Source organism: Triturus cristatus, chromosome 8 (assembly GCF_964204655.1).
Source record: "Triturus cristatus chromosome 8, aTriCri1.1, whole genome shotgun sequence".
Lineage (NCBI taxonomy): Eukaryota > Metazoa > Chordata > Amphibia > Caudata > Salamandridae > Triturus > Triturus cristatus.
The window spans coordinates 839,930,289-839,956,651 of record NC_140591.1 but is presented as its reverse complement, the minus strand read 5'-3'; the positions used below and the strand labels follow the sequence as shown (position 1 = coordinate 839,956,651).

At 46.7% G+C, this 26,363-nt stretch overlaps 1 protein-coding gene across 3 annotated transcripts in view; it reads right to left on the bottom strand.

Moving 5' to 3' along the window:
* The window catches only part of PHLDB2 (pleckstrin homology like domain family B member 2), a 484,972-nt gene that overhangs the window by 155,890 nt on the left and 302,719 nt on the right, over positions 1-26,363 (bottom strand). For all 3 annotated transcript variants that reach the window (XM_085622330.1, XM_085622331.1, XM_085622332.1), the window contains one exon: positions 3,733-3,831. In XM_085622330.1, the coding sequence (XP_085478456.1) occupies positions 3,733-3,831 (99 nt within the window). The remainder of the gene's footprint in view (positions 1-3,732; positions 3,832-26,363) is intronic.

Sequence of the window (26,363 nt, the reverse complement as noted above, 5' to 3'; positions counted from 1 at the left end):
TCCCCTCCCCTGCCGTCCTGTGGGAGGCCGGCAAGGCGACTATTCGGGGCGCCGCTAAGGGGCATCTGCAACGGCAACGGCGGGCTCAATCCCAGAAGCTCGCGGAATGCGAGGCTCAAGCCTTGGACCTGGAGCGCAACCTGGGGGAGTTGGACGACAGCACACGGTCTCGTCGCTTGGCTTTCCTGCGGGAAGAGATCCGCCTACACTCCCTGAAGGCCGCAAAGACTCTGTGGCGCTCCTCGGTGGCCCGGGTATACGGCTGGGGAGACAAAAACGGCACTCTTCTCCACCGGCTGGCTACTTACCCCCGGGCAGGTAGGATCATTCCAGCCATCGCGGACTCGGCGGGTGGCCTCCACACAGCCTCGGTGGCGATGGCCCAGGCATTCGCTGACTATTATTCCCGGCTGTACCGACTCCGGACGTCCACGCTCTCCCTAGAGGAGTTGCTGGGGACGAATGGGGCGATGCTTGCGCGGCTGCAGCCTGAGGTTTCTGAGAGCCTCGATTTGCCTATCGAGCTGCAGGAGATTGAGGAGGCGATCGGCCGCCTGGCGCCCGGGAAGACCCCGGGACCCGACGGGTTCCCTCAGGAATACTACGATCATTATCGTGAGACTCTGGCCCCGAGGCTTCGGGACCTGTTCCCGGACGTGGTGGAGACGGGCTCGTTCCGGCCCGAAACGGACACAGCGACCATAGTTGTCCTCCCCAAGACGCAGCCCCCCTCGCGGTCCTGCTCGGACTACCGGCCGATATCCCTTATCAACACCGAACTCAAAATCTATGCCACGGTCCTCGCACAGCGGTTGCGCCCATCTCTTGCCTCCCTGGTCCACCCGGATCAATGCGGATTTATGCCGGACCGGGGGACCAGACACTGCCTGCGGCGCCTGCACCTCGCGATGGCACACTGCGGCCGCCTTTCCCCCTATCTGGCCCTCCTGTTGGTCGACTTTGAATAGGCCTTCGACTCAGTGGGGTGGGCGTACTTGGGTAAGGTCCTGGAGCACATGGGTTTCGGTCCCCGGTTCCGTGCCATGGTTGCGGTCCTGTACGCGAGACCGCGGGCCCGTGTTTTGGTTAATGGGGCTCTGTCTCGCCCGTTTCCCATAGGTCGAGGAACGTGCCAGGGATGTCCGCTCTCGCCCCTCCTTTTCGCTCTGGCCATGGAACCCCTGGCGGTACTGATTCGCTCGGATCCCGCTCTTCGCGGATGGGATTGGCCAGGTATGGCCCCCGATAAAATCGCCCTCTACGCGGACGACGTCCTCCTCTATCTGTCTGATCCAGCGACCTCGGGGCCCCAGGTCCGCCGGATTCTCCGTCGGTTTGGCCAAGCGTCGGGTCTTCATCTGAACCCTAAAAAATCCGTTCTAGTCCTGTTACACCCGTCACAGGACTGTTTCGACTGGCAATCGGATATTCCCCTCCGGAGACTCTCCTTTAAATACCTGGGGATCTGGGTCACCCTCCTTCTGGAACTCTGCTGGGCCCTCAATGTGGCTCCTGTAGTCAACAAGACCAGATCAGATATGCTCCGGTGGCAGTCACTCCCATTGAATCCGCTGGGGAGAGTCGCCCTCTATAAGATGATGATCCTCCCCAAGTTTCTATACATGCTACAAAACACTCCGTGCCCCTTTCCGCGCCCGTGGTTCCGGGAACTGGATAAGATGGTGATCAAATTTCTCTGGGGCGGCGGCAGGCCCCGGCTGGCCTTAGATCGCTGCAGAGTCCCCTCCTATGACGGCGGCCTGAGCATGACTAACCTATATCTCTATTACCTGGCCACCCAGCTACTGGTGATCCACGACTGGTTCTCGGGTGGATGGGGCGATCCGGCTTATTGACTCGAGGTGCATTGCCTCAGGTTCTCCTCTATCCAAAACATGCTCTATGGAGCAGCGGTCCCCCTGTCGCTCCCCGGCGTCGTGCGGGCCCCTTTTCTCGCGTGGCGCGCAGCTTTGAGGCACACCCGATGGTCGGGGACGAACACGCAACTCACACCGCTTTGGCACGGGACATGGCTGCGGGAGGTGGTGGGACTAGCGGGCTTTCAGCAGTGGGATCTTCTCGGGATCTCCACTCTGGGCGATATATGGCGTGGGAGCCACATGTGTTCCTTCCAGGAACTTCAGGCCCGCTTCTCGCTACAGCCTTCTCAATTTTATCGCTACCTTCAACTGCGCCATGCGGTCCGGGCCCACGTCCCTCTAGCCTCCAGATTACCTTCCCATAGCCCGCCTGAAGCTCAGGTGATGTTAGGGTGTCTGGGGAAGGGGGGTATATCCCGCATTTACAAATCCCTGATTAACAATACCCCGGTAGACTGGAGCGGACTAAAACAGCGATGGGAGGCCTGGGTGGGACCCCTAGATGACGCGGACTGGAGGGACGCCCTTATGGCCCCTCGGTCGCTTACCACCTCCGCTAGGTTGCGGCTCATCCAACTCTACTACCTCCACACTGCTTATCTGACTCCGGACCGCCTCTATCGTGCGGGCCTCCGCGTGGATGCCTCCTGTGCCCGCTGTGGGGTGGCTCCGGCGGACGTTTTCCATATGGTGTGGTCTTGTTCCCGCCTGGAAGACTACTGGGCAGCGATTGAAGCCGATCTAGTGGAGGTCCTGGGATGGGAGGTCCCCCACGAGCCTAGAATGGCCCTGCTGGGCATCACGGACGGGTCCCGTAACGACAAGTACTTCCTCACTACTGCCCTAATGGTGGCTAAGAGGGATATAGCAGCCGCGTGGTCACAGCCAGACCCGCCCAGAAGGGCTACCTGGAGTAGAGGGGTGGATTGGTGTGCGGCCCAAGAGCGGTCGTTATACGCTGCCCGGGGCTGCCCAAAAAAATTCCGCAAAATATGGGGGAAATGGCTGGGGGGCCTGTTTTGAGGGGTGGGGGCGCAGAGGGTGGGGACGGGGGTTGGGGGAGGAAGGGGGGGTTTTTACATTCGTTTGTCGATGCTTCCCTGATTGAAGTTACTGATGCCATGTTCAATGCACTGTTGTATATCATTCTTGATATTGTCCTTTATGCCGCAAAACACAATAAATTTGTTTATCAAAAAAAAAATACCAGTCATGTCGGTATAAAACTGGCCAGGTAGCAATCCTAGTAATGGCACTCAGGAGAAAAAGAAAGTGATAGGAGGGAGCATCAAAGAGGCAACATACAAGGGAAGAGAAAGAGACAGGTATTGGATGTTGCAAAGAGGACTGGACACAAAAGTTAAAAAACAGAAATAAGTAATAAGGAGGCGACAGAGAGAGAAGTCTGTAGTTGTAACATAGTCCTTCATTCTTGACAAAACAAGCATGATTAAGGCGGAAGGATACAAATATTAGTCAATAGCATAGGGAGAGAGAGAGAGAGAGACTCCACTGAGCTGAGACAAGATGAGATGGACAAAGTCCAGGCCAATGCTGGAGATACACTGATATATAAAAATAAATGGTTGAAAGGAGGGGTCCCAAAGCCCACTTTATGTATCTTGTCAGCAGTTTGTCTGTCTGTCTCACTACTGCACAGTCAAAACCCAGACCTAAAAAGTAAAAAACCTGCTGAATGAGCCATAACCAGATCACATGCAATAAGTCATATAGGATTTTAAATTTCATTTCAACATTTTAGCTGGACAAGAATTGTCATCCCTATCAGTCGTCACTTTTTTTATCAATACATTGTGTAGGAAGAAAACATGCAATTTACTTATGATCAAACCTTGTTTATCTCCTTCAGACAACTGTCATTGACCGGAAAGTGCTTTCCTCCTGTAAGATTGGAGTATTTCTTTTCCACATTACAAAGATTGTCTCTTTCCTGTTAGGGTACGAAAACAGAAAACTTTTAAACCGAGCAGGGAAACAAAACTGTCAGAAGACAGTATTACACTAAAAGAGTTGTCTTTTGAGAACAGACTGAACAATAATCATATTTGGCTGTCAGACAAATCAACAACTCATACACATTTGAGGTCCCGTGGTACTGTGCAACGACAAACAAAGACTTGTATACATAACTTTAATAGATTGTGGATCTTTCCAACTGGGTAATAGAGGCATATCTTATTTACATGGCTCAGAATGGCAGAAGTGTGATATGAAGCCCTATATACAAAACAAGATCTTATTATTATAACAACAACCCAGCCCCATGATTTTTGCTCAGACTGAACAGGTAAAAAAGCTGATCTGAAATAATAGCCCAAACTTCAGGAGGCACCACAAGATGATAAAAAATACTTGTCTCCAACCTCTGGGTGCCACCTGTTTCTCATTAATGGTTGAACTCTTCTTTTTACCAACCTCGTTATCTAACAGGTGTTCTCAGTTACTGAGTATTTGTTTATGAATTTTTACTATAACAAAGTAGAACTTAAGTACATTCAGTCAGTTTTGTAACTTTTCGTACTATAATTTGTACGGTTTTTAAAATGAGAATAATTTTTTTCCAAAAAGAGCACTTAGCACACAAGTGAGTTGAGATTGCAACTAAGTATCATATATTTTGATATGGAATGTATATTGATAGAGGTGAGAAGGTTAAAAAATTCATAATATATTGTTTTAAATGTTCTTTTTGTTGACGTTTGTCTTATAGCAATTGGATCAAAGTTGAAGAAATTCAATTGGAGCCCATAATAACATATTTGCCCTGAAGAAGAACAGGCGTTTTCGAGACATGTGTTGGTAGTGTCATACTGCCATTAACAATAAAAGATTGGAGAAACGTGTTTTGAATCAACTTGCGGTTCTTCCTATTGTTTGGTATACTGTAGATTTTGGACAGCATGTGGGGTCCAAACACTGCCCTCTTATGGGAAGCCCTAGCACTAATGCACAGTTCCATTTCAATCATTGCCTCTTCCCCACCCTTTTTCAAGAGTTTGTAAAATATTCTGTTGGTAAGATTCGTAATAAGTGAGGAAAACAATTCAAAAAGAAAATGTGTATCAGTTTGAAGTAAGCTTCAATTGTTCCTTGGTGCCTGCAGTTCACATTGAGAGAGAGCTCGGGACATTCATCACAAACAAAATATGCAAGTAGCTGGATATTAAGACATATGCCAGCTACTTACTACACAAATACATTTGCGGGTCAGTGGGCACCTGAATGAACTGTGGAAATAGACAAGTGATTTGTTGCAGCCTTTCAGCCTACCCACCTTAAAGCACAACACATTAAAACTGATGTATTTACCCGAGCGACCCCACCTCCATAAAACGGAAATGGACTGGGGTCTGCAGTGGAAACGTTTTGAAAGTCATGCCCAGACTACCGAAAGGCTCAGTGATGAGATTCTAATAGCAGAGTGTAAAGTCTAGAAATGCTATTTAACATTCATTACATTCTGTAATAGGTTTCTTGAATCAAATGGAATAAAGATTTACAACCAAAAAAAGAAATAATACTATAAACAACAGTGATATTCTTGCTAAGGATAACTTCCAAAAGCCTAAAACGCTAAATCCACACATTGATGTTAGTGAGCTCTCTGGTAAACACTGGAAAAGATCTTTTGTAGCCAACACTCCCTGAATCTGCCTCCTTTGCTGCATTAATGTGAAGATGACATCATTTTAGATATACAGTATGCTGGGTAGCCTGTGTCTCACATCTCAAGAGGTACATGCTTTTCATTCCCATTACAGATGTTCTGCCCTGATGGAGTGAGCCAGCAAGAGAAGTTCAAAAAACCACATAGCTTCTTACCGCATGATGTATCTTACAAGCTTGCTAATAATAGTATTCAAAGTATGTGAGGTATGCCATGACACATCTTGCTAAGCTGAAAATAAAGTGGGCAGATAGGTCGAAATTCTCCACGGGTGCAGAAACTGCCCGCGACTTCACAAGTCAGTGTTTTTTTCTGCAGCAAAATCCACTTGTACAGGTATTTTCTCATCATGTCCTCCTAGTAAATAACAGCTAGTTTGACCTTGCGGTATGTACCTGGGGAAAATAGCGAGGTGTGGACTTTATTACACCCAGAAATGACCTGATGCAGTAAACTTCGCACTATTCATATTTCCGATCACACAAAAAGGTGTTAGTGCAAGGGTCGAAATTATACAGGCCTCTTGTAATCAGAATCTAAGAGAAGGGAAGTATGAGCCTCCCTCCCCTAAGGTCCAATACCTGGGGGTGCCAATATGAATGTTGGAATAGAGAGAAGGATTTTGCTAATTGGATTGGGGCATTTCTGTCTCTACGAGCAAGCAGCCACCTCCCCATCATGTTGTAACTGTATGGCAATATTTCGACCTCACTAGGTGGAGAGCGAGGCAGGGGCATTTTACTATTTTGAAATCCATAAGTTATGCAGCATGATGCAGTCTTTGAAATTCGGAACACAATGTGAAGCATCCATTTTCAAGTTCTCACGCCAAATCAGTACTACATATTTTGCTCTAGTGGATGTTAAAATGCCATGACGCCAAATTGTAAAACAATTAGAGAAATATTGATACCTCGCACGCACATAAACAGTGCCCAGTGCTTTTTCCTGCTATGCGCGGCTCTATAAGCACTGAAGGTTTTCTCTTCTGAACAATGCAGAATGTGTACTTCTCTTCTAAAGTGCTGACAGAGGGAGCACGGTCTGTCAACCTACAAAAACTTCAAAGACATACATGGGCAGTGTGTGAAACAGGAACAGAATCACCTGTTGCTTTGTTGTGTTTAGACCCATAAGGTTTGTGAAAGGTGGAGGAGATACAGCCTTTTGTAGGTAAAGCTGAACTATGAAACGTGGTTCAAATCTGGATTTCAGCTCACTGTCATCTTTATAGGCAAATTATTTAATACCTCCATGTACAAAAAATGCCTGAGAGCTCGTCTGAGGCCCGCCCCCTCTATCCACCACTCTGCATATGCACCTCCTTGTGCACTACTTGTTGAGGGATGAAGTTCCTTTGGATGCTGAGGGTTGTTGGGGGGCCAAGAACCCCTCCTGTTACCACCAGTAAGTGCCACACAAGCGGGATTTCTGAGAGCTCGTCAAAGACCCTACCCCCATTCTCCACCACTCTGCAAATGCGCCTCCTGGTGCACTACTCAGTGGGTGATAAAGTCCCATTGGATGCTGAGGGTCATTGGGGGCCAAAAACCCCTCCTATTAACACCAATAAGTCCCACAAAGCGGGATTGCTGAGTGCTCAACCACTCTTGAAATGCTTCTCCTGGCACAGTACACGTTGGAGGATGAAGTCCCTTGGATGCTAAGTGTTGTTGGGGGCCAAGAACCCCTCCTGTTACCACCAGTAAGTCCCACACAGCTGAATTGCTGAGAGCTTGTCTGAGGCCCGTCCACTTTCTCCACAACTCTGCAAAGGCACCCCCTGGCGTAAGTTAGGAATTAGTATTTTAAAAACCCATTGAAATTCACTGAAATTACTAAAGGTTAGAGAGCCGTTAGAGTTAGGTTCTGAATTTACATGCTCAAAACCATAGAAATTCAGCTGTTATAGTTACAGTTATTTCAAGTAACTAGAACTTGTGCCCTAAGGTAAGTGTAACTCGCGCCCTTGCCAAGCACAGTTTTCTCATCAATAATTGTATTGCAAATGTTGCAGTGTTAATATCAATGGTGCCATAGAAGATGTCATCAATGATGTAATATGAGGGGTAATTAGCTGTGCATTGCGAGGGTGCGAGTTATAGTTACCTTAGGGCATGAGTTATAGTTACTTGAAATAACCTCAGCAGTTGAATTTCTATGGGTTTGAGCGTATAAATTCAGAACCTAACTATAACGTCCCTCAGTATATATATATTCACAGGAAAAACAAAGTTTAAAGTAATGTTATAGTTAGGTGAATATGTCAGTGACAACATTAACAATTTGAACTCAAAACACCACAGAAATTCACCAGTTATAGTTAGTAGAGCTAATTATAAATTGCGCCCCCGCCATGCACGGGTTACAACCTCACATAGAACATCACTCATGATATGTTCTATGACATCCTTTATGACATCACTGATGAGATCACTGATGACATCATCCAAACTTCTTTTGTACACATTACTCTATAAACTAGTATAGAGGCCTGAAAGCAAGCACAAAATAGCTCACAAGCATCATTAATGCCATCACAGATACAAATTCCTTAGGTGTAGCAAGCATGTGTTATGTGCAAAATTGACCTTCTAACGTACACTTCACTGGTGGGCTAGTTCACATTAACAATCAACCACAGATATATGGGGAACCCTTATTGCACACAATGTTTAATCTGTAGACAAGAGTTCAGAGAAAGTTAAGCTCCTCAAGATAGTCAACTTTTTTTCCAAAATTAATAACCTACTACGGACAGCCTTTATCTATATCAAACCTTTCAAAGTCACCCAACCTTCACTGAGAAATCAAGTTGATATGAGCAGAAAAGTAGGTATAGTAAACAATGTTTACTCTATGGAGAGAGTTTACTCTTTACCACACTGGTTGCAGACAGTAAAGCTCTCATGAGAAATACACCAAAGCGCATTAAAAAGTATCTACTAAGAACAATGTTCACTCTAAGCAAAACTTGTCCCATGAGAAACTAGTAGCTTAAAATAACTACTAACTGAATAGAATCTTGGCGCTGTTGGAAACGTTTTGTGCAGAGCCAAACCACGTGCGTGAAACATACTCAACACAAGAAGTCAACTGTCATTTGCACACAGAGTTACTCTTCACTACAAAAATGTATAACCTGTTCAAACCTCTACACACCTATGATGCTTTAGAAGCACATGTATTTAGTAAACACTTACACCCAGGAGCTGGAACCAGGCTGTACAAAATTAGGTAGAAAAGTAATATGGTAGTAACCCGCCACTATGTAAACTATAAAACAAACTAACACACTCATTGGATGATATTACCAGTGTCATCATCAGTGATCTCATCAATGATGCCATTTGAGATGTCATCAGTTATGTCATAAATGATGTCATAGAACATGTCATGAGTAATGTAATATGTTAGGGCAAAAACAGCACATGGTGGGGTCACATGTTATAACTATATCTAGTGAATTTTTGTAGTTTTTTAATTCAAAACGTTGATGTCATTGACATATTCACCTAACTATAACATTACTTTCACCTTTGGTTTTTGGCAGTGAATACATATATAAATATTTCACATCATATTTTGGGGTCTGAAGTAATTAGTTCACCGGTGCCACCACCTCCAGCTCTAAAACCCCACTGGTGCAGATCCAAATACAGGGTGCATACATATTTTAAAGAGTTGCACCAATGGGGTTTTGGTGCTGGAGATGGAGCACCGGTGAAGGAATTCCTTCAGACCCAAAAATATGATGTGAAATAAAAATATATATTTATATATATTCACTGAAAAAACCATAGGTTTCAAACAAGTTACAGTTAGCTGTACATTTCACTCGTAAAAAAACAATGAAATTCCACGTTATAGTTAGTGCAGGCAACTATAACTCACGCGACCGCAATCCTCTGCTGATGACATATGTGTCTTTATGAAAAAAAAATATTTGTAATATATGTATAGCAAAAATTTAATGGAAGAAGACATGGGCAAATGAGTGTCTAAATACAGTATTAGCATCAGCAGAGGATTGCGGTCGCGTGAGTTATAGTTGCCTGCACTAACTATAACGTGGAATTTCATTGGTTTTTTACGAGTGAAATGTACAGCTAACTATAACTTGTGTGAAACCTATGGTTTTTTCAGTGAATTTGCAAGGTTTTTTAAATGCTAATTCCTAACTATAACGTGTGTGAAACCTATGGTTTTTTCAGTGAATTTGTACGGTTTTTTAAATGCTAAGTTACTTTACGCCGTTCGTGCCGTGCGCGCCCACTTCACGCAGTTCGTTCTGTGCGCGCACGGTGCGCTTCGCGCATCGTGTGCGCACAGTGAGCACGCGGTGCGCTTTGCGCACCGCGCGCCCACTTTACGCAGTTAGTGCCGTGCACGCACGGTGGGCACGCGGTGCGCAATGCGCACCACGTGCCCACGTTACGCTGGATGGGCCATGTACGCACGATGCGCTTCACGCACCGTCCGCACACGGAGGACATATTATGCGCTTCGTTGTGAAAGGTTATCTTTTAAATGTTCTAATTGTAAAAAATATGACATGCACAAAAGGTGCCCTGCAGGCACCTTTTGCGCACGGGGGGGGGGGGAATATGTGGATTTTTTTTTTTTTTAATTAATATTTTTACCGTACGCGTACGGTAAGCGCATTCGGCGTTTTAAAAAAAAATTTAAAACAAATAATTTTTGGCCTTGGGGGTCCTTCTGGGACACCCTAACCAAGGCTAGGTGGTTAGGAGCTGTCTAGCCTGCCCCTTTTCATGTTATCCAACTTTGTTTTTCCACCCCCCCTCTGAGTGCGAGAGAGAAAATGGCGGCCGACACTTCCTGGTTTCGACCGATTCGAATGTTTACTTTGATCTAACAACCAATCAGAAACGCGCTCGCGCACGGCACCGTACGCGTACGGTAAGCTTACCGTAAGCGCACGGTAAGCACACGGAGCGCTGCCACAGATATATATATTGATTTAAATGCTATTTTCTCAGGAACTACTGAACAGATTTACACCAGACCTACAAAAGGCACTTCCTTGACCTTATGGCTACTTCTCTGCCAAATTACAAGTAATTCTGTTCAGCCGTTCGGGCTGTAGCTGTGTCTAAAGGTCCTACGGAAAAATGCATGGGGAAAACGCGTTTTGGGACCCCCCTTTTTTCTCAGCCCCCGCTTGACGAATCACCCCGAGACTTTCAGGGTAGGAGCGGAGCGTAGCGCCCCATTAGTTTTGAAAATTTCGCGAGGATTCGTCAACCGGCGCCAAAGTTATTCAAAATAGGGGGGGCGTGGCTTGAGCGCCGATGGCGATGGTCGCCTGAGAGCTCGGCTCCGGGACTGAGCCCGTGATTATCCTGTAAATCGGAGGCTGCGGGGCACCCCAGCCCCCGCATTCTGCTGATCGGCCCGACGGAGACCTGCCGGGGCCCTTGGCGCGATCTGCACGAGCGGTGACCCGGCGAAAAATCGAAGTTTGCGGAACTGCGGAGTGCGACCCAACATGGCGCCCGGACTTCATTGTCCCCTTGGCCGGATCCATTAGACTGGAGGAACATCACCAGCAGCGGTGCATCCCCTGCTCTGCCGTCTCCCAGTGGTGGGTGGATCTGGACATCGGTCAAAGCGGACTCTTTCAACGGGGATTGCACTCGTATGGGCGGATGCCCACGCTATAGCGGATCCCGCACGCGGACGTCTGGAGGTCCCGACGGTGGCCCCACTCCCTACACCGCACTTGGCTACTTTTTCCTGGCCGACCCACTTCCATGGGAGGCGCAAACCTTCGGCGCCGCAAATCGTCCGGTGGAGTTGGTGACCCTCACTCCGGGACTCTATCGGCCATGCGGGCCTGCCTGACCTGGCGACGATTGTCTCCGCCTCCTCCTCGGTGCCCTCAGACGCCGTGTTGGGGGCGCGAGCCGAAGCTGAGGCGGTCCAACAGGCCCTGGAGACGGGGATCTCCGGCACTCGACCTGAGGCCCAGCAACCGAGAGAGTCATAGCCGGCACCTGCACTCGGAGACGCCTGCTCCTGGACCCGCACGGAGTGCTCCCGGCGACATGGGGAAACCTAGAGGAGCCAAAGGGGCTACCCCAGCCGCCTCAGACTCGGAGACCCAGGACAAAGAGGAACGTGGGGACCCGGAGAGTTCTGGCGGTGCATCAATGCAACAGCAATTTGACCGCGTCTTAGAGGCGATAGCGACCACGCGCTCGACCCTCCAGCAGGACATTGCCCAGGTAGCGACGAGCCTAGGTCTCCTTAGAGCGGACCACGGCAAACTTTCGGACCGGGTCAAGGAAGTGGAGAGCTCGGTGAAAACCTTGGAGCCGGCACAGCGAACCTTGACTGCGGCTATGAAGGATGCTCTATCCCGGATTACGGCCCTGGAGCAGAGAGCGGAGGATGCGGAAGGCCGTAACAGGAGGAACAACATTCGTGTGGTGGGCCTGCCGGAAAAGATTGAGGATGGCGACATGGTGGCATACTTGGAGGCCTGGCTTCGAGACACGGTGGCCCCGGAGGGTCTATCCTCCTTCTACACCCTGGAGCGTGCCCATAGAGTCCCAGCGAGGCCACCGCAGCAGGGACGTGCCCCGCGACCGGTGGTGGCACGGTTATTGCACTTTAGGGACAGAGACCTCATCCTCAATGCCGCCAGACATAATGGACCATTCAAAGTGGCGAACAGCCAGGTGAACATCTTCCCGGATTACACCTATGAAACTCAACGCAGACGGTTTTCCTTCCTGGCGGTCAAGCGCGAGCTCAGGAGCGAGGGCATCCAGTACTCGCTCCTATACCCTGCGAGGCTCCGCATAATTGTCGATGACAAAACTCAGTTCTTCGATACCCCAGAGGACGTCTGTAACTGGCTTGAACTCTATAGAGCGGGGAAAGATGGCTTCGGCTCCTCATCTCAGCAGGCGGCGGAGCCGGAGCAGAGACGGCGATCCAAGAGGATTCGGAGTCGCCGTGGCCGCTCAGGAGGTCCCTCAACTGCAGAGACATCGACGGAGCGGAAGGGAGTACTAGAGGTGTTATCAGCGCTGTCTGGCTCACGGGACGATGCCATTGAGGAGGAAGCGGACCCTGGTGGCGAGGGGGTTCCAACGGACTCCGAGGAATCAGTGACTGACAGCGTCCATACGCCGGTGATCACACCGAAATCGGTGGAGGACCTTCTGGATGGACAGGGGTAACGGGGTGAGCTACTTCATTTTGGGAGGGGGCCCGGCGGGGGGTGGCGGGTGCCGACAATAGATGCTGACTCCCGGGGAAGGGAGGGTGGGGTGCCCTGTTTTTGCCCCGAGGGTTTTTTTGACACTGTTTTGGGCTTGCTTTAGTCCTGGTGGCCTGAGCGTCGAGGGCCCACTGCCTCCGCCCGGCCCGCACCTGGCCCTTAAGGCCTTCCTACGGTGGCGACCGCAGGATTAGTAGGGGAAAGTGGGTTGTTGGAGGGTATGGTTTGGATGGGAACTAGATGGTACTATTTGGGTCCTGTTCTGGGGAGGGTGGATGGGGAGTTGGTTCACACTTGGGTTGTTAAGTTTTGGTTGGGGAAAATGGCCGCCATCAGTGCTGAGGTGATCGATGTCCTTTCTTTGTTGGGACCCAGATGGGGAGACTTTGCGAGAACGATATGGGACAATGGCTGATGTTGCTAATCTGAAATGTGTCACTTGGAACGTGCGGGGGCTTCATACTATGTCCAGGCGTCACAAAGTCCACGCTTATTTAGTGCGTAGGGGGATACAAATGGCGCTGCTGCAGGAGACTCATCTGAACAAGGCGGAAGGGGCGGCGCTACAGCGTAGGTGGAGGGGGCAGGTCTTTTGCACTTCGTACTACGCGTATGCCAGAGGGGCGCTGATCTGGGTTAGAGCTGGGGTTCCCTTCCAGGTCACGAAAACAGTGATAGATCCAGAGGGGCGTTATGTGGCCATTTCGGGGACTTTGGGAGGGAGAGACCTAAACGTTTGCTGTGTGTACGCTCCTAATGTGGACCAGACTGCCTTCCTTTCCAGGTTATCGGGCTCGTTGGCCCACTTCTTCTCCGGGCCCCTCCTGCTCGGTGGAGATTTCAACTCAGTAGTGGATGTAGACACTGACCGCTCGCATCCACCCCTCCCCGATTCTCCGGTTCGTCGCATGGCTAAGGGTCGTAGGGACTGGCAGACTCACTGGGGTCTAACGGATATCTGGAGGGCGCAACACCCCACAACTAGGGACTACTCCTACTTCTCGAGCCTCCATGAGTTGCACGTTAGACTGGACGGATTTCTTGGCTCGCCCGAACTGGTTTCAGCAGCGGTCCGGTCTGAATATTTGACCAGGACCATATCAGACCATAACTCCCTCCTGCTGGACCTTCGTTGGTTTCCCGGGGTGCCTGCGGTGCCCACCTGGAAATTACGGCCCGAGATCCTTGAGGACAGTGTTTTCAGGGCGGACCTAGGTGATAAGATCTCAGAGTACTTTGCGTCCAACGGTGGCACCGCGAGCTCGAGAGCGTTAGAGTGGGACGCTTTTAAGGTGGTGGTGAGGGGGTACTGTATTTCTAAAAAGGTCGGCATGAGGCGAATTATCCTCGCCGACCTAGAGGCAGCGGATCGAAAACTCCGCGAGCTGGAACTACGCCGCCCCGGGCGCCCTGAATTACAGGCACGCACGGCGGAGGCGAAGGAGGCGGTGGCGGCAGAGGTCGAACGGCTTCGCTGTTTTGACTACAAGGCCTATACGGTTAGGTCCATCGCAGAGGGGGATAGGTCGAGCGCGCTGCTGGCATGGCTGGCCAACCCTACGCGTCAGTCCTCACTGACGACGTCCATGCGCAAGGCAGACGGAACCGAGGTGTACACTCAGCCTGCGATTCTGAGCTGTTACGGGCAATATTACGAACGCTTGTACCGCAGTCGCTCTGCCCGAGACCCTGACCTGTTCGATAATTATCTACGGCCTTTAGAGATCCGAACAGTGGAGCAGGACGTGGCGAAAGCCCTGGGGTCCGACATAGAACTGGGAGAGATCCGTAGCGCCATTAAAAAGATGGCGAGGAATAAGACCCCGGGCCTGGACGGCCTTCCTGTGGAGTTCTATGCAGCTTATGCTGATCTCCTAGCCCCTAGGTTGTTGATAGTATACAGAGAGGCGAAGAGGCTTGGGCGACTCCCGGGCTCAATGTGCGAGGCATTGGTGGTCCCGCTCCTCAAGCCCGGAAGGGACTCATCCGATCCGGGGTCTTACCGTCCCTTATCAATGCTGACGGTTGACTATAAAATACTGAGCAGCATCTTGGCCTCGAGGCTACTAGGACACATGAGCTCCTTGGTACATGAGGACCAGGCTGGCTTTATCCCCAGGCGTAACACGACCATGAACATTCGTAGGTTGTTCCGCTTGCTAGGGGAACCGCTTGTGGACGCCCCGTGCCCGGTTGTCTTATCGGTAGACTTAGAGAAGGCTTTTGATAGCCTGGAATGGGACTACCTTTGCACTGTGCTACGGAGGTTCGGCCTCGGTGAGGGCTTCATCAGATGGACCAGGGTTCTGTACGCCTCGGCATCGGCCAGGGTTCGGGCGGGACCGCTGATTTCCTCACAATATCCGGTGGAGCGAGGCACGAGGCAGGGATGTTCGTTATCCCCACTTCTCTTTGCGCTGGCGGTGGAGCCACTTGCGCTGCATCTCCGGTCGGGAGCCCATTACACGGGCCTGTGGACTCCTTCGGGCCCGCACTACATTTCGCTGTATGCAGACGACCTGCTGCTCTTCCTAGAGGACCCGCTCGCTGCCTTACATGGAGCTGCGACGGCACTCACGGAGTTTGGGGAGGTCTCGGGCCTCCGATTGAATTGGACTAAGACCTGTCTTTTCCCGGTTCGCAGGGGCACCCCTACCCCTGCTCTAAGTAGGGAGATTAGATGGGAACCCGACTGCTTTAAGTACCTGGGGGTGTACGTCTATCATGAACCTTCTGACCTCCTGGCTGGGAACATTGCCCGCGGCACTCGAGCACTTCGAGGCAGTATGGACTTCTGGGCCACGCTACCGCTCTCGGTGGCAGGGCGGATTGCTTTGCTTAAAATGGTGGCGCTTCCCCGGTTGTTATATTATTTCCGGACACTACCGATCTGGGTCCCACCGGCCACGTTTCGACTATTACGATCAATGATAGTCGGATTCCTCTGGGGCTCGGGCCGCCGGCGGGTGGCCCTCAAGACCCTGACGCGGCCGAAGGCTGAGGGTGGGCTTGCGGTGCCGGACTTCGAAAAGTATTATTTAGCGGCGCAGCTCCAGACCTTCACCCAGGAGATCGCCCGGGAATTCCGGGGCCCAGAAGACAGGAGGGGAACGGGTATGGCCAGGCATGTTCTCTCCTTCATAGCGATGCGACAACGGTTGGCCTTGCAGGGCTTGTCGATGGAGGAGCGGACCGTTCGCCTGTGCTGGAACCGAGCTCACGCCCGGGGCCACCTGAGAACACCGTATGCGCCCGAAATACCTCTGGGGATGCTAACGGCTTTGCCCCATGGTGGCGATTGGTCACAGTTGGCGAACTGGGAGGACGCCGGCCTACAGCTAATAGGTGATCTATACGAGGACGGGGCGCTCTTGCCCTTTCAGGAGCTCATTGATCGCTTCGGGATTCCCCGCGGCGACTTTCTGCTGCACTCGGCCCTTGTCCGAGCGATCCAGGCGCACTGGAAATGCGGGCAGGAGGAACCTCCTTTATCCCCGGTATGCCAATACGTGATGATGTCTGCGGGCACGGTGAAGGCGGTCACTTGCCTTTACGGCAGACTGATCAATGAGGGGCTGGCTCCCCTCACTACTCTGAGAAACCGTTGGGAGGAGGACATTGGCAAGGAGATCCCGGAGACGACCTGGTCCCAGCTGGTGCGGCGAGCCTGGAAGGGCACACGCCACGCCCGCTTTCAATTGGTCCACTACTACGTGCTCCATAGAGCATATCTGACCCCGGTGAAAATCAGGCGATATTTTGCTACGAATTCGGCGGAATGCCCCAGGTGCCCGGCCCAGGAGGCGGACCTTCTCCACATGCTGTGGGCCTGATTGTCATCCTATTGGGTAGAAGTGGGGAAGACCCTGGAGGAGACGACGGGGAGATCCTTATCGTTTGACGCGGCGGTGGGACTCCTGCACTGGTTCCCTCATACCCCCAAGAACAAAATATCTAGCAAGTTCATTGATTTAGGGCTGCTCCTTGCTAAACGAGAGGTGACCAGGAACTGGAAGGCACGAGCTGGTCCGACAGGAAGCCGGTGGCGCAGCGAACTTTTGAAGTGGGCGACGGGGGAGAGCACGCTAAGATACCAGCTAGCTTGGAGGCAGCGTAATGAGAAGGCACAGGAGGCAGCGCTGGAGTGGGAGACGTTAGTGCAGGACCTTAGGGATTATTGCGCCCCCAGCGACTCTGAAAGTGAGGAAGCAGCTCGCCCCAAGTCCCGATAGACGATTGCACTTTTCAGCTCTGTTGCTTTCCCCATGGGTCCTTTAGCAGATCCTGTTGAGGTTGTTGCCGTGCGCTGATGGCGGGGTTGGGTGGGTTCTCTTTGGTTCGTAGCGTTTTGAGGGTGGGGTTTTTCTTTCTGGGTTTATAGGCTTGTTTGGAAAAGCAGATGACGGACAGTGGATCATCCGGACCAGCCTCGACATCCTTCTGAGCCCCCATTGAATTTCGCCGCCCGACCCTAGGGTTGTGGGCTGAATGGCTGTGTAAGAAACTTACGGCGGGGGGACGGAGGGGTGTGTCTCATTGATCTTGCTTGTTATATTATGCTGGTTGATTATGTAACGATTTACTGATTCCTGCAATAAAAATATATTTAAAAAAAAAAAAAAAAAAAAGTTATTCAAAATAGAATGTTGCGGATTTCCTATGTAAACAGGGTCCTAACTATAACTACCTACTGGCGACCACCAGTAGGTAATATATATATATATATATATATATATATATATATATTCACTGAAAAAACCATGCAAATTCACTTACAAAACCATAGGTTTCACACATGTTATAGTTAGCTGGACATTTCACTCGTAAAAAAACATTGAAATTCCCCCGTTATAGTTAGTTCAGATAACTATAACTTGCGCGCCCGCAATCCGCTGCTCATGACGTCACATATTACATCACTCATGACATGGTCAGTGGCATCACTCATGACATCACTGATGACATCATCCTTGTGATAGAGTGGCGGTCGCGCGAGTTATAGTTATCTGAACTGTAATCTTTCATGCTGGTGCAGTTCCTCCTGATTCTCAAAAATTCTCCGAATGGAATCGAGTCTTTTTGGCATGGTGGATGGTAACTGCTGTGATCTAAGATCGTGTTTTTGGCTGTTGGTTTTCTGTACAGGCTAACTGAAAGCTGTCCTTCTCTGCCCATAATCCAAATATCTAAAAATTCAACTTTGTCAGATGAATAATGACAAGTGAATTTAAGATTGTTATCGATAGAATTGAGCCAGGATATGAATTCTAATAGATCTGGTTCTATGCCTATCCAGATGAAAAAAATATCATCTATGAACCTTCGCCACTGTGTGACATTCTCAAAAAAAGGCGCCGCCTCATTATAGATGTGTTTCCTCTCATACTCCCCCATGTAGATGTTGGCGACACTGGGGGCACATGAAGCCCCCATACTGGTCCCTTTAATTTGGTGGAAGATATCTTGTTTAAATTCAAAATAGTTATGTTGTAACACTATTTGTAAACACTCTAGGATGAAAGCATCTGGTCTTTCCCCAGGGACTCTAGCTAGGAGGGCTGCCACTGCCTCTATATCTAGGTCCTGAGGAATGTTAGTGTATAAAGACTCTATATCTAGAGTGACAAGAAATTGCGTTTCCTGGTCAAAGGGTATGTTTTCCAGTGTTGATATCATGTGCCCTGTATCTTTGATGTATGAAGCGTACTGTGTGGTAAGAGGGCAAAGAAAGGTGTCAACATATTGTGATAGGGGCTCTGTGCATGAGTTAATGGAGGAGACTATTGGTCTTAGTGGAGGATCTTGGGTATTTTTATGGGTTTTTGGTATCCCATATAGAGCGGGTGTGACTGTGTATGTTTTGTTGAGAAAGTCTAATTCTTTTTGGCAGATATAGCCATCTATAAAGGCTCTAGTTGTAATGTTGTTGATAGTGTCTTTTAGACGGGTAATCGCTCTCATGTTGGATGGTTGATAATGTTCGGATATTGCTAACATGGACTTGATTTTATCAGTGTAGAGAGTAGTATCCATGATAACAATTCCTCCTGCTTTATCACAAGGCTTAATAGTGATAAGCGAGTTGTTCTGTAAGGATTTAAAGGCCTCTCTTTCTTTAACGGTTAGGTTAGGTGCCGGTTTGGGGATGTGTTTGGTTATTCTCTTTATTTCTTTTACAACTGTCTTTTCAAAAATAGCCACTTCTGGGCCAACCATGTCTAGAGTTGGGGTAAAATTGGATGGAGGTTTGCAACCTGAATAATTGGTGTCTTGTTCGTCTAGATTTACTGTAGAGAAATATTTCTTCAGTCTTATTTTTCGAAAAAACGAAAAAATATCTTGGGGTGTATGATGGATGAAGGCCCACTGAAGGGCTTCAATTAATTCAGCTTTATTTATGCGAGGCACACACGGACATTCGCATTAATGAATGAGCTGTAGTTTAAGTAATTATAACATCAGCCCAGTGTCGGGTGGTGCAATATGGTTGTGAATGAATAATTGACATCGCATATGCGAATGAGAATTATGCTTGCAATTAACAGAGTATGAATAATTGGTGTCCTATGAGCAATGTCGGAGTCGACCGCCAAAATGTGGATAGATAATAGCACACAAATGTTTGAGCAATAGAAAAAATGTGTTTACTACAATTACCAGAATGCTTTGCTGCACCCTTAAGGAAGTGATGTCACTTTTAGTTTAGATGAGAGTTTAAAAACACAAAAACAGTTTGAGTTATTGCTAGTCTCGTGAACAAGGTCTCTGCTGAGACTGAAATGCGTAGAGTTTGTAAACTGGCATGCTGTAAATAAAGAAACTTAACGAAAAATTTGGTGACAACGCTGTATCCATTCCGTGAGTGCGCGAGGAAGCCCTGTGGGGAAACGAAGGAGAATATATATACATACATATATATATATATATATATATATAAATATATATATATATATATATATATTGTTTATGAGAGTCACTGTGAAAAGCCGCTCACCCTCCTGATGACGCCGGTGCCAGCAGCGGACACAGTCCCGCTATTATTATTTTCCAAAGAAGTCGTTATCCAGAAATGCAGAATAACTTCCAGCGGCACACCAAAGGACGAGTTCAATAAAGATTTATTGTCTCAAAAACCAAACAGTACGACACGTTTCGGCGAAGCCTTTGTCAAGTAAATGACCTGTGCCCAATTCCCCATAGAAATAGGGGTTACGGTTGATAGACAGTGAAAGAATACTAGCGAAATATCGGCACTCATGGGAAACAGACTAAATCATGTTGCACAGAATTTCTTCATGATAAAAGAAATAAATACCTAAATTATAAATACATATATATATATATCGACTGCATACTCCTGCAATTGCGATCATTATGTACATCATGATTCCTTTGGAGCCAAAATGCCATTTTTTTAGGGGCAAATGGCTGGTTACATGGTGGCTTAGAGTAGTTAATCATATAGTAAATGCCAAATTTACATTTTCACAATTGTCTAGTGCCTGTTACAATCAATTAATATTGGTCGATTTCATTTCAATCAAATCGCTGACCACATGCTAAGTCCATGAACAACGGGTAATGTACCCAATAAATGCAAAGAAGTATCCATCACAGTTGCAAAAGTAATGGGTGCAAGATTGTGTTCCCCAATCGTGTAGTGCCTTTTACAATCAATTAATGATGGAAAGTTCTACGTAATTATTGTGATCAAATCGCTAACCACAGAATGATAGGTGATGTACCTAATGATTCATGTGTACCACAAAATCAAATAGTGATATTCATAGTAATGTACTATCAGTAACGCACATAACTCTCATCTCATGTGGTATAGATCAACGGTATCATAGTATCCCACTGTCAAAGAGGGCGAGGGAGTACTTCTGTTTGCGAGGAGAGTTTATAAATGTCTACAGTGATTCTAACGTGTATGAATGCATTGAGTGAAAATGTGTAAAAAATAAAAAGATATATATAATAATTAATAAATTGGTGAAGGAAAGAGAGAATATAGTGACTAAGGGTTAGGCTGAATGTAGTAAAATCATAACATTCAGGCTACCTACACTAATCATAGTGTGGCATGCGGGGGCGCTGGGTCAGATATTAGTAATCTGTCTTTTAACCACAGGAATCCTCATCCGTCAGCTAGGTCACTATGTGTCAACAAACCTTCGTAAAAGTGCAATTCAGTGAATTTCCATTGGAATTGGGCAGCTGGATTTGCCCAACAATGGCAAATAAATAAATCTGCTATTGTTGGGCAACATATAGGGAACTCACTGTCAGACCAGATTAAGAATAAACCCACTCAGATCATTTTAGAAAAAAATGTTGAAATTATTTTGTGTATTTCTTATGCTTCTGCTCTTCTGGGCTCATCAGGAATGACACACTGTCTTTTGTATAAACGTTTGTTTAAGGATAGATCAGTGGTTAGAGATCATTATTTTTGTACTATGTGCTACAAAAATGCAATGAATGAATGAATAATTAAATAAATAAACAAATTATTAAATTTCCTTGTTGGGGCATATCCCATTGATTAACAGATTAGTGGGCATTCCAAAAAAGTGCTAGTATTACCCTCTCAAGAACCATTACAGCTTTTTAACTTGTGGCTATATCAGGCTTCTCAAGCATTACAAATATATTCCGGCATTTAACTCCTTCTGGGTCCAAACTCGAAATGTACAGATGCAGATTTTTTGGGCATTTAGCTTTCGCGTGCTCTGTGAAAGCTGAATTATCCAGTAAGGTTATGGACAAACTACCACGAATTCTGGATTCATAATTCTGGAGCCCAAAAGCCAGAAGTGCAGCAAAAGCATTTGCAATGGTGTGAAAGATGATGAAGTAGGAAGGAGGAGACGAGGCCCATTCAGCTACACAAAGTGGGCCACAGATCAGATCCTGGACAATGATATGAAGAACTGTCCCAAAACAAAACACAGTGTCCCAAACAAATTCCAAAATACAGGCTCTTTGCTATCTGGACCACATTTAGAATTTAAATGTTAAGTCAAACAAAGGGAGGAATTGAAGACGAATGAGAAATGAAAAAGTGTGGTGAAATGTGATATCTTGAGTGCGCTTAAAGCAGATTAATATGGGAAGCAGGTGTCATTTTTTTGCACTGCTCTGCATTCTTTCATATTGAAACAAACTTTCAAAGCAGAAGTTTGTTCCAAAAAGGCAAAACAAAAATGGCTCTGATGTGCAGGCGTTTTCTCTTACATACCATTAGCATACCAGTGCCACTGTTTATTTTTTCTGACTAGTGTCTGTCGGTCCAATGCAGGGAAGTCCAGTGATAGCTGCCAGACCCTGTATAGGGTGATCAGACCATCACTGCAACATAGCATGCTGGAGATTTCCCAACCTCTACACTGGGGCGAGGAAACCAAACATTTTGGTTGAGAAGGCATCTGGCATTTTTTGGCAGATGCCACACATTTTCCAACTTCTAAATGGCCCCTGGTGTACTTAAATATTCAAAGAATGAACTACAAAAGCGATGAATTGGATAGCTGAAATGTTGGCCTTAGTGTGTGAAGTAAATTAGGCAGTATGAATAACTGAGTTTTCTTAATAAGAGAGAGCCCTGTTATTCTTCTAGACCTATCCACTGTGTTTAACACGATCAATCACTTAATCTTACACAACACCCTCAAAGAAAGAAAAGAAACAAGCATGTTTCTGGTTCTCCTTTCCTCTTTCACGGTTATCATGGCTCCCATTTTATATGGAAAACCGTTCTCAAATGATAAAACTAAACACTAGTCTAATATATCCAGCCCATGTGCCCAGAGGGGTTCCACAAGCCTTTATTCTTTCCCCAACTCTCCACAGCTTGAACTTGGAACCTCTGATCACAATCTTAAAACACTCAAACCTATTATACCATCTATATACTGATGACATTCAGCTCATCCTAAAAGTGGCAACTGGTAAATATATTTGTTTTCTGAACCAAATTCTAAAATGCAACCAATCCTGGTTGTCCATCAATCACCTGAAACTAACCCTCTGAAGAAGGAATTGTTTCTCATCACACCTCCCAATAGATCGACCTCTGTCAGGGAATAGCTTGTCACTTAACATACTGAACTGTAAGTCCAAACGTATTGACTGGATAAAATCTTTTGGAATCACTTGTGACAAAATCCTGAACCTTCATATGCATGTTAGTGGCACAGTGAAATGTTTACCCCCGTCTTAAACGTCTGAAAGAACATCAAACCAATCATTCCAAAAGCGGATTTTAGAATGGTGGTTTAATCCATTGTCATCTTGCGACTCAACAATGATAAAGCACTGCTCACAGGAATAATTAAGGTCCACCTGGCTCCATTGAATGATGCAAAATCAATGCTGTAAAAAATCTGTGAATTCCTCTTTCTGCTAATAATACTTTAGATATTTTAAAAGAATTCACACATTTAACAGACATTACAACATAATCCTCTGGTTAAAGAAAGGCAGTTCTAAACCTGTTGAGCAACCTGATAGCTGAAACTTTAACAGTGTAAGGTCTGTATCTTGCTTTAAGATCTGCATAATATTCTTTGATCACAGCTAGAAAATAGATTTGTTTAAGAGATTCCACTACCCATGTCATTGCTCCTTCCTGTTACCAGTCCGCCACAGTCAAATTAGACAGTGTTAGATGTTGAAGTTAGGTTAGAAAATGCAAAAACCAACTTTGAATTATTCACATCACTTTCTCCATTAACTGTAAACAGCTGACTTAAAGATAGAAACTCTTCTCTAGCTGATGCTGCTGCACAATCTTAATCTGCAACCACCAAGAGCTGAGAGCAACCACAACCAAGAATGTTCACTGGAGGAAGGGGTTTATATCACATTCAGTAGCAGTTTCTAAAGAAAAACCTTGTTTTACTTCTCCTGATTCTTGTTAAAATCCTACTCAACCTCATCACTAAATTGTAATTGTAATAGTATTAATATAGCTCTTACTACCCCTGACAAGGCGTCAAAGCCCTTTTCAGCAAGAAGCATTCTATTGGGTTCTCCACATCTCTACCCTGTGCAGTCTAAGTCATGGACTCTGGTGGTAGTGCTTGGATTTTACAAACAGGCTTCTTTTTTTTTTTTTTTTATTGATTTTATTTCAACAATCAGTCAAGCTTAAGCAATATAAGACAGCAAAAAAAAAAACATAATACATCAAATCCAGTTAGTGATTGGGTTCCAAATTTTTAAGCCTAGCATTTTTTTCCTTATCCCCTTTAGTTTATACATAGCTATTTCAATATGATAGATATACAATAATTTGCATTGCCACTGATAAAAAGTTGGGGGTTCATTATCAATCCAGCGGGAAGTGATGCAGAATCGAAATACAGACATACAAATAAAAAGAAATGCTTCTTCAGCCCTAGACCTTATCCCAGATTGGTCAGTTTGAATACCAAAAATTACCAATTCGGGGGATAATTTGACGACAATACCTAAAATATGATTGATAAAATATTCAATATCAATAATAAAGCGAGACAGTTTGGTACATTTAAAAACATATGAATAGAGTCCGCATCCTCCTCCGCACAACGATTACATCTTGAATCTCCCCCAACCTTCCATTTAGCTATCTTAGCAGGGGAGTAATAAAGGTCAAAAATAGACATATAATGTTGGCTTTGAAGAGATCCGTTGAAAAGTACTTTCATAGATATTTCAATTGATCTTACCATATCGATATTTGATAAATCTAACTTCATTAGCCACCTGTTCTCAACTAAAGAAACAGGCTTCAAGTAAAAAGTTGAGTATTTATGCCCTCCGGTTAAGTGCAGGGGCTAAAAGAAATGTTAAATTTAAAAGAACTGCATAGTTGCTCATTTTCTTGACATCACTGAACACTATAATGTAAGGCCTGTGACAAGGTAGAGTAGAACTCGGCAAGATGAGGTGTACTGCTAAGTTAATAAACCATCAAGAGCATGTATAAGGGTAATAACACGTTAATGTTAATGTTGTTAATGTTAACGGGATTTATAAAGCGCTGAATACCCGGAGGTGTCTTGGCGCTGAGAACACAGTAGGCCCGCTCTAGCGTCTAGTTCTGGAATGACCAGGTTTTTAGGCCTTTTCTGAAGGTGGAGAAGGAGCTCGCACTTCTGAGCTCACTCGGAAGAGTGTTCCAGAGTTTAGAGGTGCCATAGAGAAAGCTGCGGCCACCCCAGTGCGATGTTAGAATTCTGGGCACTGGCAGGAGTTTGGCCCCTATAGAACGGAGATATCCGGGAGGTTCATACCAGGCAAAAAGGTTCTGCAGGAAGACAGGACCTGTGTGGTTCAGTGCTTTGTAAGCCAGACATAGAGCCTTGAATTTGATGCGTTGTGCTACAGGAAGCCAGTGCAGGCTGCAAATCTCTTTAGTTACAGATTAGCACCTAGGGGTGTTGAACAGTAACCGTGCTGCTGTATTTTGAACAGTCTGAAGCTTTTTTAAGCAATGCTTCTGTATGTTCAGATAAAGCCTGTTGCAGTAATCCAGCTTAGACTGAATTAGCGATGTTACCACAGTTTTTCTGGTGTCCACAGGAATAGAAGGAAGAATCTTCCTTATTTTCTTGATAAGGAAGTGGGAGGCGGAGACAGTTGCATTTGTATGCTGAGAGAGCGATAGTTTATTGTCAAACCATACTCCCAGGTTCTTAGCCTTGACTTTGGTGACTTTGGTGATTTTCCCATCTCTGCCGGCCACCACAGATTGCCCCAGTTTGGCTGCATATTACCAAAGATCAGGACCTCTGTTTTTTCAGAGTTGAGTTTAAAACAGTGTGCACTCATCCATCTATTTATGGTACACATACAGTTCTGAAATTGTTGAATAGGAGGAGCCTGATTTTTATATGCAGCCACCACTATCTGGGTGTCATTGGCGTAAGACGTCAGACTGAACCCAAAGTCCCAGATCAGAGGAGCCTGTTCGGAGCTATAGATGTTAAAAAGAGAAGGGCTCAAAGAAGAGCCCTGTGGTACGCCGCACGGGAGGGTATACGGCTCTGAGTGATACCCATCAACCGATACTGTTAATCTCCTGTCCTTGAGAAAGTAGGACAGTAGGGCAAGTGTCGTACCCCTGACCCCCAGACTCTCCAGCCGCTGTTGCAAGAGGGAGTGATCAACAGTATCAAAAGCAGCTGACAGATCGAGGAGTACAAGGGCAGCTGTGCCTCCTCCATCCATCACCGCTCTGATCTCCTCTGTGGCTTTGATGAGTTTGATAAGTGCCGTTTCCATACTGTGATCTTGGCGTAAACCAAACTGGGAGTGGTCAAGCAAGTTATTTTCGCTAATAAATTGGGTTAATTGAATATTCATGATTTTGTCAATTAATTTAGCGGGCAGCGGCAGCCGGGCTATTGGACGGTAGTTGTTCGAGTTAGTCGCATCCAGGTTGTTTTTTTTTTAGCAGCGGAAGGATGGAGGTATCCTTCCACATGGAAGGAAAATTGCCAGTTTGAGTTAAAAATTTCTGTTAGCCCAGGACTCACCAGGTCCGCTA